At 38.0% G+C, this 16,155-nt stretch overlaps 1 protein-coding gene across 1 annotated transcript in view; it reads right to left on the reverse strand.

Moving 5' to 3' along the window:
• Window positions 1-16,155, reverse strand: part of TAF4 (TATA-box binding protein associated factor 4) — a 39,860-nt gene that overhangs the window by 13,488 nt on the left and 10,217 nt on the right. The window contains exons 3-7 of the mRNA XM_080403644.1: window positions 4,534-4,700; window positions 3,881-4,000; window positions 2,041-2,160; window positions 1,177-1,299; window positions 51-140 (exon numbers count right to left, since the gene is read on the reverse strand). Of these exons, the coding sequence (XP_080259770.1) occupies window positions 51-140; window positions 1,177-1,299; window positions 2,041-2,160; window positions 3,881-4,000; window positions 4,534-4,700 (620 nt within the window). The remainder of the gene's footprint in view (window positions 1-50; window positions 141-1,176; window positions 1,300-2,040; window positions 2,161-3,880; window positions 4,001-4,533; window positions 4,701-16,155) is intronic.

The raw sequence follows: 16,155 nt of genomic DNA on the forward strand, positions 1-16,155 counted from the left end.
TGCCAATATATAAGTACAAAAATATATAAAGACTACAGAACATGAGATACCTTCAGGAAAGGCACAAGGTAAGGTTGAGGTGAAGAATTAAGTTCTCTGTACAGCCTACTGGTAAAGTCTTCTGCTTCAATTTTTCCATCCTTCGAAACAGAACGTTCAGAATTTAATTTTTACAAGTTAGTTTATTTACAGATATTCAACATAAAAAAACATTTAAGACAACAATTTATTGAAAATAAGTGTTTTTATCATCCTTCACTATTTTTAGTTACCAATAGCTTTATGGTAGTAACCAATTTTAATACAAATTTCAACTAGTAAGACCTACAGTCCCATCTTTCCTTTTCTTCTTCCTGCCTTTCAGTCAATTTTAAGAAACATCTCCAGTTTTCTCACTGTTACAGGAATGTCCTATCTATAAACCAAAGAGCCAGGCAGAACCTACAGGAATACTTCACCTGATCTGCAATTAGCCAACTATCAATTGGCTCAGAGCAGCCGGGCAGCCCCATCTCCGGTGTTGTTTTTTTCCAAAAGGTACTACAGTTACCCCATTTCAAATAACTAAAAGTTGTGCCCATCACATGCTCAAAAGGTAGATGTGTCTCTCAAAACTAAATATATATTCCTCAGGAGAAGATACACTTTGAATTTTGGTCTTCTGACAACCTCTGGTTATCACATGATGACACCTGGAATAGAGAGCTCTACCTTAACTTAAAGGTTACCAACAACTAGGCTAAGCAATAGTAGCACTCATTCTATAAATATTACCTATGTCAAGTTTTTACATTAGTTTCAGATAATATTACTTGTTGTGGGTTTTTTTTGTAAAAACTTGTTATTTCCTACACTTGGCTATTGCACTAGCTGAAGTATCCTCCCTCCAGTACAGAATTCATCTTTTTATTCACTGTTTTATCAATAAAAACATGTAGAATTTAATTTACACTATTTGCACTTCAATTTAACTCACATTCTCATGCATGAGTATAAGCAGTAATCTCTCAATTACAAGCTTATTTTGATTCAGAAGAACCAAAGTTTCAATTTGATTTATCTCATTTTATAATCTCCCTCCTCTCAAAAAAAGAAAGCAAACAAAAAAACACCTCAGTTTTGAGGCTAAATTTGCCCAGATACTGTATCTTACAACTTTTAATGAACTCTTCTTACCAGCAGGTTCTGTACCAGTTCTTTCACATTAGCTGCAGTCTCTGAAGACTGTTTTCCAGATGACGCCAGTTTTATTAATGTGGACAGAAAGTTTTTGCATTTCTTCACATTTTCCATAGTTTCCTGTCACAAGACGAGAAGGGGTAGAAGGGAAACAGTCAGATAAAGGAAGATAAGCCCTTTTCAATAGAGAATCTGACCGTATAGTCTGAAAAATAAAATCCTTCTCTAGTTCATCACTGCAGAATATTATTTATAGGTTCCTGTCCCTCACCCCTTAAAACATAATCAGGCTGAAATTATTATTTTGCTTCATGTATACATATGTATTGCTCATTGTTGTCAAAATTTAATAAATTATGATTCCTAATGAAATCAGGAAACACCAAGTATTTTATGAATGACACATTGTGTATGCAAAAATACACTTTTTAGCAGGACAACAAACAGCAAAGCTCCTCCTTCCCAGTGCATGGATTCCCCCTCTTTTGCAGTCCTGGGAACATGCATCTTGAATGAGTCTCATACTGATTCTACTCTGCAGTGCTGAACAGTTCACTCTTCTGTAAGATACCGCTAACATGTTTTAACAAACAGGAGTGCTTTAAAACCACAAGAGAAATCAAAACTAACACTCTGAAAGCCATCAAAATTCAAGTGACCTGCGTTCACACTTCGTAAATTATATGGTTCTACTAAAATTACCTTTTCAAGACCAATAGTTCACAGGACTCCTGCATCTTTACTAGTCTCCACTCTGATCTGTGTGTGTGTGTTATGTACGTGTGTATATATATACACATACCTGCACGCATGTATATGGGGATGAGTAAAAAAAGATTCTAAATGCACTCAGTAGCTTACTGTGGCAGCAGTGGAGGTTGCCGTTGTTCCTTGCACTGTTCTCTGAGGAGTTCCAGTTTGTACAGCTGTTGCCGTCCCCAGCGTAGTTGTTTGTGCAGTACCACCCAGAACAATCTGAGGCTGCAGAGAATACAAACATAAGATTATTTCACTTGGAACACAGGAAAACCTGTTTTCCCGAGCCAAACAAGCTGAGCGACAGGACAGTGGAATACCTTTCACAGCTACTACAAAAAGGAGTTTACAAACCTGCCATCAGCTGCAGTGGAAAGAGCGAGCCACCAGATGGCACAAACCACTACGCATTCAAACCTGAGCTCCTAAAAGTTGATTAAGAATTGCACGATTTTTGGTTACTGAATAAAACGGCAAAATAATACCATAAACATCGCCTCATACACTGTGGTTTCAAAACACAATTAAAACGAATGCTAAATTTCTGTGAATGCAATAGCTGTTTTGCCTGCTCCCTTAAATGCCACTTTCAAAGGGAGGAATTTCTAAAAAGACACAACGGACACAAAAGCTCAGGTCTGATCTAGGTCTTTTTGATGAACAATGGGACAAAACATTTTTCTAGTTTTGCAGACAAATTGGTAATTCAAAGTAGGAATACTACCTTTAAAGTATCAACATTGTATACAAGAACTTTTCATATACACAGCACATTCATGGACTTCCAACAGTCTAATTACTAACGACAACCCAACCTGACAGACAGTAATTCTTACCAAGCTAAGGCTAGCTCTCAGGATTGTAATAAATCATTTGTAAGCTTGCTCTTTATATAAGGATGCACAAGAAAAGAGGCTCCAGCACTGCCAAAGCTAGCTTTCACTGGTATTTTGGAAGACAAAAAAAGGAGACAAGGATTTAATTTGTCTCAGTTTGTGAAATCAAGATAAATTAAGTCCATGGTATGCTCATTACAGCAAAAAATATGCAGATGGAATGATTTTTTTTTTCTGTCCAATGTAACAGCAGCACAAATTAAGGCCATTCAGTTAGGTAAATTAACTGTTAGATCTGGAAAGATCACTGGCATAGGCAAAGGCTCTTTGAGGGGAAAAAGGTTAACTGGATGCATAGCAAAACCTGCATGTTTTAAATTAAAATTCTCTAATCCCATCTACTCAAAGGATGAAGAAAGCACAATGAAACAGATTAGGCGACAGCAATCATATTGTATCACTGTTGCCTGGAAGCCATGTGGAGAATTTCACACTTTTGCACTGTGTTTTAAACTCACACCACCCGCCCTCAAAAAAAAAAAATCTGCAAGAAAGCCCATCATTAATACAGGCCAGGCTACTAGAAGACAGCCCACATGGAGAAATAGCGGTGTCTTAGTATAAGTTATTAGAATCTCCTGAAGTACACTGACCGAAGCAGGCTCTCCTGTAAGGCTTGTGGAAGAGAAGGCTACCAGTGTAACTGTAAATTTTGCTGCAGAATTCAGAGAACTACAAATCCACCATAGGAATAGCATCACAGCTCCAAATCCAAAGGGAATTGGTGTGACTTGAGGCAGAAAGCCGAGAGGTTTTTTTATTTTAGTCAGTTTTATGATAATATAAACTAATAACGGGATATCTTTAAATATATGTAAGCATATAGGTATAACATGAAATAAGAAAAATATACATATAAAAATTATATAAACATTAAAATACACAGTAAATTGAAAACTGCAAATGTTTTACAAAGGATAATCCAGCACATACTTCCTCCATGCACTTAGCAATTACATTTCCTTTATTACTGGCAGTCTCGAGCAGGTCTTCAGTTTATCTTAACAACCAATGTATCTCATTCATACATCACTTTTCTATAAACTCACTTGCACAACGGGAGGACGCTGTAGCGTTGTTGTGGGTTGCACTGTTGTTTGAGCCTGAGACACTTGCTTGATGATAGTAGTTGGTGTCACCTGTCGTGCAATAATAGGTGTTCCTGGAGCCTGAGGAAGAGGAAAAAAAACCCACATTAGTTCCTATATTTAAATATAATCTGCCTTAATCTTGTACTTTGTTTCTGGATAGTTGCCATTATTACAGATGCAAAAGAATGCATCAGGACCACTATAACACTGAAAAGAATTTTTAGTCTTGAACTTAATGCAACCATGATTATCTCAGTGTACGTATACCCATTTCCGTTTTTTTCGTTTAGTCTCATGAAGGATAATGATTCTTTGGCAAAGACAGGCACACTAATGACATATGGTCTTGAATGGTCGTCTTTATATCAGTTTTAAACAATGTGATTCAGCTAGGTAAAAATATTTTTGATGAGTAACAGCCAAACTGTAACAGAACTAGGAACAAAACGCAATGCCTACACCATGTGGAAAAGCCTGTATAGCACCAGTTCGATTAATGGTTTCTCCAAATCGATAACATTATATCTTACTTTCTGGTGTATTCTTCATAAGAACAAAAAAAAAAAAAAAACAAACTTACAGTTTTTAACAGTACAAATTACTGAACTAACCTGCACTGTCGATATCTGCACTGGAGGAGCATTGGTAGGTGTAGCAGGACGAGGAGTCATCGTATTTTGAGGCTGAGACTGGGCATGTGCCTGTGCTTGCATCTGCGCCAAGGCTTGTTGGGGGATCACCAGCAACTGCCCATTCTCACTACGCACAAGGACCATGCCTGTCAAAAAAGAAATTAGTCAAGAGCCATTCATATTTCAAAAGAATGTAAGCACATATTTTTTCAAGTTTTTTTATCTAAGTTGGATACATATGGAATTAATGTACTGTTGAAAGACTACACGCTAACAAAAGTGGTTTAGAAGACAAGCAAACCACCCAGCTGCATCATCACATTTTGTACAGAATAGCTTAATTACAGAAACGCTCTTTCTCTATCAAAATGCTCAGTATGGTGTGCATCAGAACAGAGTTGATTTCACCCCAACCAAAAAATTCCATGTGACTAGAAGTTAAAATTAGCAATCATGTAAAAATCCTACCTGCTCTTTACTAAGAAATCTGTTTAATGAAACAATGCAAATAAAAGAAAATCTTGCCATAGGTAAGATTCCTGTTAGTTTGTCTTTAAGAGGAAAAAAAATACCATCAAACATAGGCTTCACTATCAATAAGAGCATGATTGTCTAAGTTCTAAATTAATTTCCCATAACAAATTTAGTAACGAAAGTGGCTGTAAAATCATAATCTCTCTCGTGTGCATCTGCAACAGACTGCATTGTGCCATGTTACACCCCAAAAGAAAAATAGAATGGAGAGGGAAACGAGGCAGTCATTCCCTGCTCAGTCACTCAGATCAATACACTTAACCCCACTGGGTAGCTATAGGGAACCAGATTCTACCAGGCAGATTTTCAGATGACAGACTCTCTTTCTCAAAGGCACAAACAGGATCTAGATAACATGAACTGTTTTCCAAGCGCTCATTCATTCAGCACGCCTCAGCCATTCCATGAGAGCCTCAGGAGCTCATCAGCTCTGGAAAAGCCACCTAAGGAAACAAACTGGGCACTCAAAATTAGTCAGCCTTTCTGAGCAACAAACTACAGGAGGAAACTTCACCATGAAGAGGCACCACTAAAATCAGAAAGTTTAAGTGTTGTTCAGTGAATAAAAAGCCTATACATACTCTCCAACAATATCTGAATATCTGGTCTATGCCATCTCAGAGCATGACTACTTCAAAAGAATCAATCTTTTATTTGCTTTCCTATTCAGCTGAAGTGCTGAAATGTTTACAGACAATGCCTTAAACAGTTTTCTTGGACTGTTTGAAAATTAGCATTGAACCGCAAAAATTCATATACCGATTTCTACAAAAATTGAGTTCAAAAGAAAACCAGATTACATTGGTTGATTTGCCCCTAATTTTCTCCTCTACTTAACTCTCTTTTAATGAAACAGAGTCACACTGAGACGTTAAACTAGTTTACATCAAAAAGGTGACTTTCCATTGCAATTTATTTAGAAGTGTTAAGGTGGGAGTGCAATGTGCTATGGGCAACAGTTCTATCTAGAAACAAATATTCTCAAACTGTTTTTCTGTAGGAAAGGAGGAGGGGGAAAAGCTTACTTATAATCTTGCAGACTAGAAATAAATACTTAGTTTAGCTGTCAAGTCCAAAAAACATTTTGCAAGCCTTTCCAAAAAGTAACTTTTCTTCTGTAACTTACGTAGGGAGAAGCATTTTCATTAAAACAGCAAGGGCATACTCTATCACCACAGCCTACAAGAAATTTTAAAACCTCAATAGTGAATACAGAGCTTTATCCTGCTAGCTGCTCATTAGAGCCATCACTACTTTCTCACCAACAGCTTCACACTACAAGGAGGGCGCTACTGACAAAACACAGAGAAATTCAACGTTTTAAAAAGAGTGATCTGTTACTACATCAAGCTCATTCCTGCACAGAGCTTAGCATCCTCTCCAAATCTGCAAACATAAAATCTTGGGAAATGAACTCACATTGCCCATTTTTGTCATCCCTCATAGTAAACTGCTGAAGAAGCTAAACACTGAATCAGTGGACATCTTCGATTTTATTATAACTGAAAATATCAGTACAGTGGAAGTCTGATTACAGGAGCTATTTTCAAATCAATGGCAAATATTAAAGCTTGTTGTTTCTTGCAACTGAAAAAGCCCCATGCAACTACATGTGCCAGTACTTTCAGAAGCCCTTAAACGTCACAGAATTGTACTGACATCCCATAAGGAACTTTTTCCTTAAGAGTCACCATTTTGGGGCTTCCCTAGGATATTCTAGGGCTAACATACCATCCAAATTCTTCAGAGAATTATACATTTTTTCCTTCCAGAAGCAACATAAGAGATACTAACTCTAGGTTTGGGTTTGGGAAGGGAGGGTTGTGTTTGTTTTATAAACTTCTCCCTCAGCGCAAAAGCAACTACACTTATTTGAAAGTGCCAACCCAAAGCAGCTCACCTGCATACGAGCAGCTTTATGGGATCAGGCACCAGCTGTACAATACCTGTTCCAGTCCGCACCTCCATACACACATCGGGCTCAGGAATGGGTCTGCAGCACACATTGACAGCCCACAACAGCACAACCACCCCTCGGGACACCAGTACTGTCACCTCATTGTTTTGTTCCCCAAAACGTGAATGAGAGAGAAAAGAAGGGAGATAACCACAAAATGAAGGTTGACTACCCCTGAAGAGCAGGCACAATACCTGAACAATGAAACATTCTCCCTGAGCTACATGCAAAATGAGAACATGCCTACACATTAACATAGCACAACTGCTGAAACAGACAGTTGAAAAGCATATTAAAGTGAGCTTTAGAAAACACATCAAGAAAGTTCAATTTTTGGCAGCAGACAGACAAAACAATCATTTGTAATTCAAACCTTGACTCTAAGCTCTACCATGCTAAGTTTCTAACTATGGGAAGTCTGAACCTTCCCTCAGGTACTGAAGTTAAAAAAAGTAATTCATACAATGCTATATTCATTTCGGTCCCTATTTAAATAGTTCTTTTATACTGCACTCATATTTGACATGCAACTATTTTCAATTTATATGGTTTCTAGCATGTCATTCAGTTAGGGTCTACCACCAATAGATTTTTTAGAAATATAGATTTTTAGAAACAAAAATTTTTAGAAAATAGAATTGCTGTGCACACTTGATGGCCTACATATAAACAAAGACAATTACAAGCAGCAGACGAGTCTTGCACCAGTTTTAATCGTGGTATGATGATATAAGACATTTTACTTGCTTGAAGTTATATATAAGGGTGATTTCAGAAAAGGTGTAAAAATTCAGATTGTGATGAACTTTGTTATTGAAACTTCCACGCAGAAATCCACCAGTAGTGTGCAGAGAACTAATTTTTGACTAAACCCTTAACACCTCTCCAGTCTTGTTGAGAATTCATTAAAAAGGGAGATGGAGCTGCTCTCAGAGCTTTACTCCCCCCAGCCCAACTACAGACTCTTTTCCAACTCAATTAGCTAAAAGAGAAACTCACTAACCCAAAACTATACCCAAGCTGGCATTAAGTGGATTTTCAGTGAAGTTCAGAAAGCTCATTGGAGCTAACTTGATTAAGAATTAAAAAGAAAGTCCCATTTATTTCCCGCTTCTAAACAAAATCAATGTATGACTATAACAGCCCCCTCTCTCCACACATACATTAACCATCTCTCAGTTGATTCATTCATTGCAACAGTAAAAAAAGGAAGAGCTGACAGCCACATATGTAGAAAAAAAACAACCCACTTTCTCTTACATTCAAAAACTTAGATTTTAAGTATATTAAAATATAAATAAGTATCATAACCTCAAACTCCAGTGCATAAGGGTGCAAATGCTGTATGAACTAGATCAGAAATGACTAGCAGGTACTAGAATCACACCAAGGTATCTCACCTCTCCAATTCAGCAACATATTTAAAGTTAGGATGGAGAATATACTTCAAGTTTACCATCCAGGTTTTTGTTCCACAAATGGATGGATTGCTATTTGAGACCCAACAGCTAATAAAGATAATTGGAATGTTCAATTAGGAAAAGGTGACAATAAAACTTAGGCATTTTAAACATCTCTGCCTTCTTTTTCCTAGAAACTCTGATCACGTGTACTGCAAAATCATATTCACTATTAAAAATGCAAACATTCAAGCATTCTTTCCAAGTCTCTCATTAAAAAACTAATTAAAATGAAAATTAATTACCATTTTTGTTAGAAGTTAGAGGATTAAAAGAATCCTGAAAGAGGCTCATATTTTAGTTTGAATTAAACAATTCATCGTGGCTCCAAATGAAGGATTAACAAAATTGAGTTGGATTGCTCCTTATGCCAAGACGACTTGCACTCTTGACTAATACAATGGTCATCTCACGTGTTCTTGTTGTGGAGACCTTCCCAGATCTCTCCTGTTTCCAAGAGTGTTTGGATGGAAAGGTTCATTATTATATAATGTAGCCGCATGTTTCTATACTGTGTTGTCTTCACCTCTTGTATTTGCCCTCTTTGTATTTCCATTTGCTAATGGCATTTCCATTTTAAAAGTGTTGTGCTTTGGGGGTTTTTTGTTGTTGTTGTTCGTTGGGGTTTTTTAAATTAGTAAAACTTGCAAAGTCATGCACTGGAATAAAAAGTGAAGAGCTCTAGCCATACGACATGTCAGAAAAACACAAACCAGACTTCTTTCTAATGCCTTCCTCTTCCATCTTTCTCTCAAACGTGGCTTGGCTTAGCAAAGACTAAAGAAAAAAATTATCAGAATAATAAAAGAACAACAAAAAAAATATTTAGCCTTTGCAGACCGCTCTGATTGTCCACATAACCCCTGAGACATGCAGCTTTCTTGCTAGAGAACCTCTACATCCAAAAACCACAAACCAAGAGTTTCCTATTCTGTTACCAGTTTTCACTGGTAAACCTAGATTATTAATATTTATTGGAGCTGGACTTCCCAATGACAGAGTTAAAACTTCCTGCAGATATAGCAGGCATCTTCAGGTTTTCTGAGGAAATACACAGCAGCAAATTGTCACCTCTGACAAGCACACCTAGCAAGAAGCCACTCCAACAGCAACATACCTAGGTGTTACCCTCTCATAGTAAATGCTCCATTTCTCAGGGACTCTATTCATACAGTAGGTGACATACTGAAAGACTTCATCTCCAGTTAGCAAGCACCTAACACGAGGACCATACAAAGGTACGCCCATGCCTGTCACTGGGCATACCAGCATGCAAGAACGAAACCCTTGCGTACCTGTGAAATATAAAACCTAGAAAGCATCCTGTAAGATCACTAGTGACAACATCTCTCTCTCTGACGCAGATACTGAACAGAAGAACAGAAGGTTCAGTCTGACAGATTTTGCTCATTACCCACAATGTAACTCATGGTCTAACCCAGATCAATTCAGAACCATTACTAAGGAACACAGACTTTTAGTAAGTTCTTTATTTTAGCAGCTGAGACATCACAGAAGAATTAATGGATGCATGATCTTGAAATTGAATGGAGAACACTGTTTTCCGGTCTCCTGAGGAAATTCTCTTCTTAAAGTAAAAAAGTAACTGAACTTTATTTCCAGAAGAGGGAAAACAAAACAAAAAAACAACAACAACAAAAAAAAAAAAAAAAAAAAAAAAACAACCCCCACCAGTCAGTGTCAGGGAGAACTGTTAGGCAACAAAGAATTACCTTCCATACACACACGCTGATGTTCAGAAAGAATGTCCAAGCCTAAAAGAATAGCTAGAGGATTGATGCTTCTGGTGTAGGAAATCAAAGTCCTTACAAACATCTCTAGAAAAGAGGGTTATCGATCATAAAGTCCACTGACATTGACAAATCTTCAAACCCTAACTAGATTTGCCAAAGAAGTTCACCAAGAGGTTATCTTAACGTCAAAGCAGTTTGTGCCTTAAGCTCTCAAGCACATACTCATTTGTGGCAAGATGCTGCAAACATTTGACATGGCAAAAAAAAATCTGACAGCAACCATAAGCAGGCTGTGCCGTATTAGCAGAAGAAAGCTTTATAATAGCATCCCTTCTGCATTGTCAGAAGAGATTCTGTTGCAACAAAAGGAAAGCAAGCGTGTGTAAGGTTATGCAAGTTGGTATCATATACACCACAAAACCCATATCAAGCAAAGGGGATGAGTCAATGCTCTGCAGATGGCTGGATCAGGCAAACAGAGACTCTGGAATGGCAAAATCTTTTTAAAAGGACAAAGTTTCTAAGATTTTCCCAATACAAAAAAGCTGGAATAGTGGAGAGACAGCTGGAGAAAAGGATAGCTGCCTATACAAACTACAGGAAGAACTTCCAGCAGCAGTGACGTACATGATATGGCACCTTATTGCAGAAAAGAAAATACCCTGGTATGACATCAATGCTGTCCAACAATCCACCATTCCTCCTCTTATGGTAACTGAACTGCCTGGAAAAGTTCTCACTCTATAGGAACGGAAGGCCAGGAAATGGGGAAAGAACCAGTGCTAGTCCACCGCAGCTCCATGAAAATCTGGGTAATTAAAGGAATCTTCCCTAATACAAGACAACTTTTAGCAGATTTAGAATTATTTACGTATGTCAAAGAACATCTGTAATAAACCAGCAGACGCATAGCAGCTCATGAAGGACAATTTATACACCAACTCAAGAGAAACAGCAATTGCTAATCAAGATGCACAACACAGAACTTAGAATGGCAACACAGCTGTGGATTAGATGTTATTGAAGACACAGTATTTTGTACTTGATGAGAGATGTGCACCACCACATTAGATACACTGTATTAGTTTACATGCTTGGAACCTCAGGTGATCTGTGCTGCACAACAAATCCAGAAAACTTCTACTTGAACTTTCTTGCCAAAGTCTTTGACACCATCAGTAATCCAGGTTCTTGAACTTCATGAACAAGTGTGGTTGGTTTGTGACTTGTGTAAAGGCTTCTTAGCTCCACAAGGATAACCATCGTGCTTATGGAGAAGTCTACATAGTGCTGGTACCAGCTCCAGCAAGCCAGCTTGTTGAAAATGAGCCCACAGCTACCTGTGAGTTCACCTGCTGCACACGACTTGCACTGCACTGGCACAGATGAGGTCAGCCTGCACGAACTGAGCTAGCAGCAGATACGTTCCCTGCTAAGTTGCAGGTCTACAGGCCATAAAAGAGCCAGGTGGTGACAGAGCTGTCCAGCACACTGGAGCAACCCAAGATACTGTACCAGATCCCCTCGCTTCTTGTTTCAGAGTAATGGGCGCCCTAAAGCAATGAATGCTGAGGCTCTGCACACACTCGTATTGAGAGCACACAGCCCAGGCTGCACCGAACACATCTTAAGGGTGCCTGTTAAATGTTCAGCACCTTTTGTGTTTAAGGTGAGCTACAACTTGGCATGAAAAAATATGACCGTCAGGTGTTGCTTCAGAGCACCTCTAATACAAAGCACTTGGAGTCTCTCCTGACAGGCACTAAACATTACACCGTAGTGAAGATTGGCATGGCATGGAGTTTTGGACAAGAACTTACAAGATCGACAAAAGCACATCACTTCTTCTGCTTTTCAGCTCACGTCACTCTGGAATCAAGTAAAATCTTAGCCAGATACAATGCCTAAAAGTTTTGGTACAGCATTAGTTTATTTTCTACAGCACCCTGCTTCATTTGCCTGTCATCACTCTCCCCATATGCCCAATCTGCAAACACAGATCACAGATCATAACTAACGGTTATGGTCTGTGAAATACTAAATCTTGAACAGCTGATTTACGATTATCACCAACACAGATGAAAGATACATTCTCAAAAAATGTCAAAAATCCTGACTGGAGTGCACAGAAAATGTATTTTGTACAGACCAAAGTACACAAGTTCACATTATGAAAAATTGCTTTTGCTTCTTCTTACTAAAGAGTCAACAGACAAAAGAAATTCAACTTCATAGTAAAAGTTTTTGCTTACTCTTATTATGCAAGAAAACAGTTTCAAGCTACAGAATTCAACTGTACTGTCTAAAAAGTGAAGTGAATCATTTGTAGATTATTGATTCACAAGTCCTTTAAGAATACAGTTAAAGGAAAAATATGCTGGAGTGCCAAAAAGCCATTGTATTTAGCAGTGATCCCAAATGGAAAAAAAATCTTACCTGCTCAGTTGAGAAGGTGTGTAAGAAGTGTTCTGGGAAGTATGTCATTTTATACAGCAACAATTGACAAATGCTTCAACAACAATGTCACTTGAAACTATTTTTACTTTTCTGGAAAGCTGTGTTCCTTGAAAGTGTGTTAACATTCCTTTCTAGTCAAGCATACAGAGCCAAAACACCGGAGTGCTCTGTCAAACTGCAGCCCAATCATCACACAAATCTGTCTTTAGCCTGATGCAGAAAGATCTAAGAAAAACACTATCAAGAGCTGAACCGATTACTTTAATTATTGATCTCAAAGTGATCCAGATTTAGCTCTGCCATTAATTTCAATATGCTTATATCAAGCAACAACGCAGTTATACCAAAATCAGATTTCTTTTTTGAGAAAGGAAGACAGAAAATAAAAATGTCACTAATTCTTTTGATCTGTTATTCTAAATAGGAGATTGAAAAACTCAACTAAATCTTCACTTCTGGCAGTTTGTCTATATCGAGGCATATCAACATTAGTGCAGTTCAAGCACCTGATGAAATTGGAATGGGCAAGCTACTTTGCATTTACCACAGTCTGCACACAAATAGTTAATGAGGAATACTGCATTAAATCCACAGTATTCTCCTTCAAAAAGCAACACCCTAAAACAAGTACATGAAAAGTGATAAAAAACTCATTCCTTTAGTTTGTCCCCACTGTGAATGCCCTACCCTAGGTATACACCATTTGTAAGGTGTAAAAACTCTTTCACCTTTTCACCCGGAGCTATGGAGACCCGATGTCAGACAATTCCAGCTGACTGACAGCTACACCCAGGGCAGCCTCGGTGGAAACGTTCCCTTCAAATCCTCCTCTGCAGAGGCAGCCTGCGATTTTACGACTCTCTCGCTGCCGGTACAGAAGTTACTCTGCTTTGAGAGTATGCCAAGCGCTATGCCTGTGAGTTCGAATACAAAGTATCAACATGGACATGACGTTACACGTCATTTGGCTGACAGCAACATTTATTAAATAGCACTGCTGCTTCAGTTAGGCTGAACACAGAAGTATTTTCACACCTATAAGCTTTTAAACAAAATAAAGTCTCGTTTTGATTTTTACCAACCATCAAATGCACAGTCCTGAGTAATGACTAAGCTTAATGACTGGGTATGACTAACACATAAATAATTAGTGCTTTCTCTCCCCCTCCCCCATGGAGGAAAGCAAAGGAAAGAAAACCAAATAATACACTGGGAAAAAAAGGAAGAATGAAAGGAAATAAGAGGTTCATGGCATGAACACTTGTCTCTTCTTCCAATCTACCCTTGCTACTACTGCAAACATAATGCATGTATGTTTATTAAAAACTAACAGCTCCTCATGCTTTTCTATAGACTTCTGCAGAGTTTAGCCACCCCCAGCCTTCCTACTCCAGATGTCTTCTTCTGACTTGTTCCACTGATCCCTCAGCAAACACTCTTCTGGCCACCTCCATTGACTCTTTTGCTACAGATGCTGCAACTCCTCCATGCTGCTCCTTGGAGCTGGTACTTCTGACTCATGTGAGTACAACTGGTCCCACTCGCCACGCCACCACTTAACGCTGAACGCACCTGATGTTATTACATTCTGAGGGACGCACTAAATTTAACCCTCCCTTACAGAAATATTTGATTAATGAACTGAAGGAAGGTGTGAAGACAGCTTACTACAGCCTTGCTGCCCCCCCAAACCATTTAAGAAAGACTAGAGCGTGACACCACACCTCATTGCTTATTTTTTGTTTATACTCTGGTATCTAAAGCACAGATTTTTCAACTGAATTTATACTGGTTGTCTGTACAGAGCCTACCCAGCATGTGCTTTATTCTGTACAAAGTACTGTGGTGCTTTTAACACTTTAAAAACTTTAAGTTCAACACTCCCAGAAGTTACAACGGTAAGTTAGATCATTTTTACTAAACAAGCTTACTTGATTCAATACAAATCTTCAAACAGTCACGCTAGCCGTGTAAAATAATACATCACACTGGTGCAAGTTTTGTGTTATTAGTTGTCAAGGCACTGGCTACAACATGTTACTGAAAAAATATTTTAGAAATGCATTTTAAGGAAAAAAGCATCAAAATTAAAAGATACAAGGTGTTCATAATTTACAGTTCAAATTTATAAACAAGAGTTCTGCACTGACAAGAAGTTACTCAATTTTTATCAATATACTTTTCCAAATCCCACAAAAAGAGCTTGGCAACAGAGCCAAACCTTGCACTAAATCCTGTACAAATACACAGTAAAAGCACTGTCCCTGGGTAAAAGGATTTATAACTTATTTATGCACTTTGCTGAGAATCAGCTTTTTATGGTCAAAGTGTAACTTTCTGATCACTGGTAATACAAGTGCAGAAACTCTTATTTTCAAAACGTTCTTTCCAGGCTGACAACAGTTGCAGAGCCAAAGACTATCTGCATTTGTACAATGCCTTATGACAGCTCTACTGAGGTGCCGAACAGATCTCACTGCAGAAACAGGATGCAGTTTTATCAATTCCTTATGATTATCACCTCTTTCTCAATTATTGATAATCTATACCATTATATAGTGATGATAATGAAGGTTTTACTCTCCCCCATAACAGTCTGTATTTTTACAACCCTTAATAAAAGACATAAATAAGGCCTCAAGGACAATTATTTCTGTTTACATTAAATACTGCGCTAAAGACACCTGAAGAAAATTACTCCAAGACAGGAGATTTTGTGGTAAAAACTTGGCTCTCAGTTCCTCGAGACACCCGTACCTCCAGAAGACAACGAGCATTTCTGGAAGGAAGTTACCACAGAACAGAACCAGGGTAAAAGTTTCCAGATTAAGCTAAGGTTAAACTGTCCTAAAAGGTAAATAAAAACTAAAATAAAAATAAAGTTAAAAAAAAATTGCTCTATTCATGCGTCCAATGGCCTCAATGGAAAAAAGCTTCATTAATCTGAAATATGAGTGATTGCACAGTCTTTACACCTGTTTAATTACAGCCTGGTCTGTGTACAGATTTTACGCTTCTCTCAACATTTGAGCTGGAAATGGGACGATTTTGTCACAATAATTTAGTAGTACAAGCTCCAGTGTGGACACAACTATATCACTGTAAAAGATACTTACTGTATAAGCTGTTTTCCTTCTCTTACGAGGAAGCAGTAGGCAAGAAGGCTGATACAGCAAAAACTGTATCCAAACAAGAAAGGTTTTACAACTTCCAAGAAACCTCTATCAGTATAAATACACTACAACATTTTGCATTGAGACAAGACCTTAATTAGTTTAAAACAAAATTCAAGTTAATGTATTAACAACTTATAACAACACAAAAACAAAGCCTGAATATCCCTACAGCCACTGCCTCTGTAAAACAACTGTGTGAAATCTGTCAAAGGGATAAAGACGTACCGAGGCTTCGGTCCCAGACGTGCACCAGGGAAACTTCG

This window comes from Falco punctatus, assembly GCF_963210335.1.
Source record: "Falco punctatus genome assembly, chromosome: 10".
In the NCBI taxonomy this organism is placed as follows: Eukaryota; Metazoa; Chordata; class Aves; order Falconiformes; family Falconidae; genus Falco; species Falco punctatus.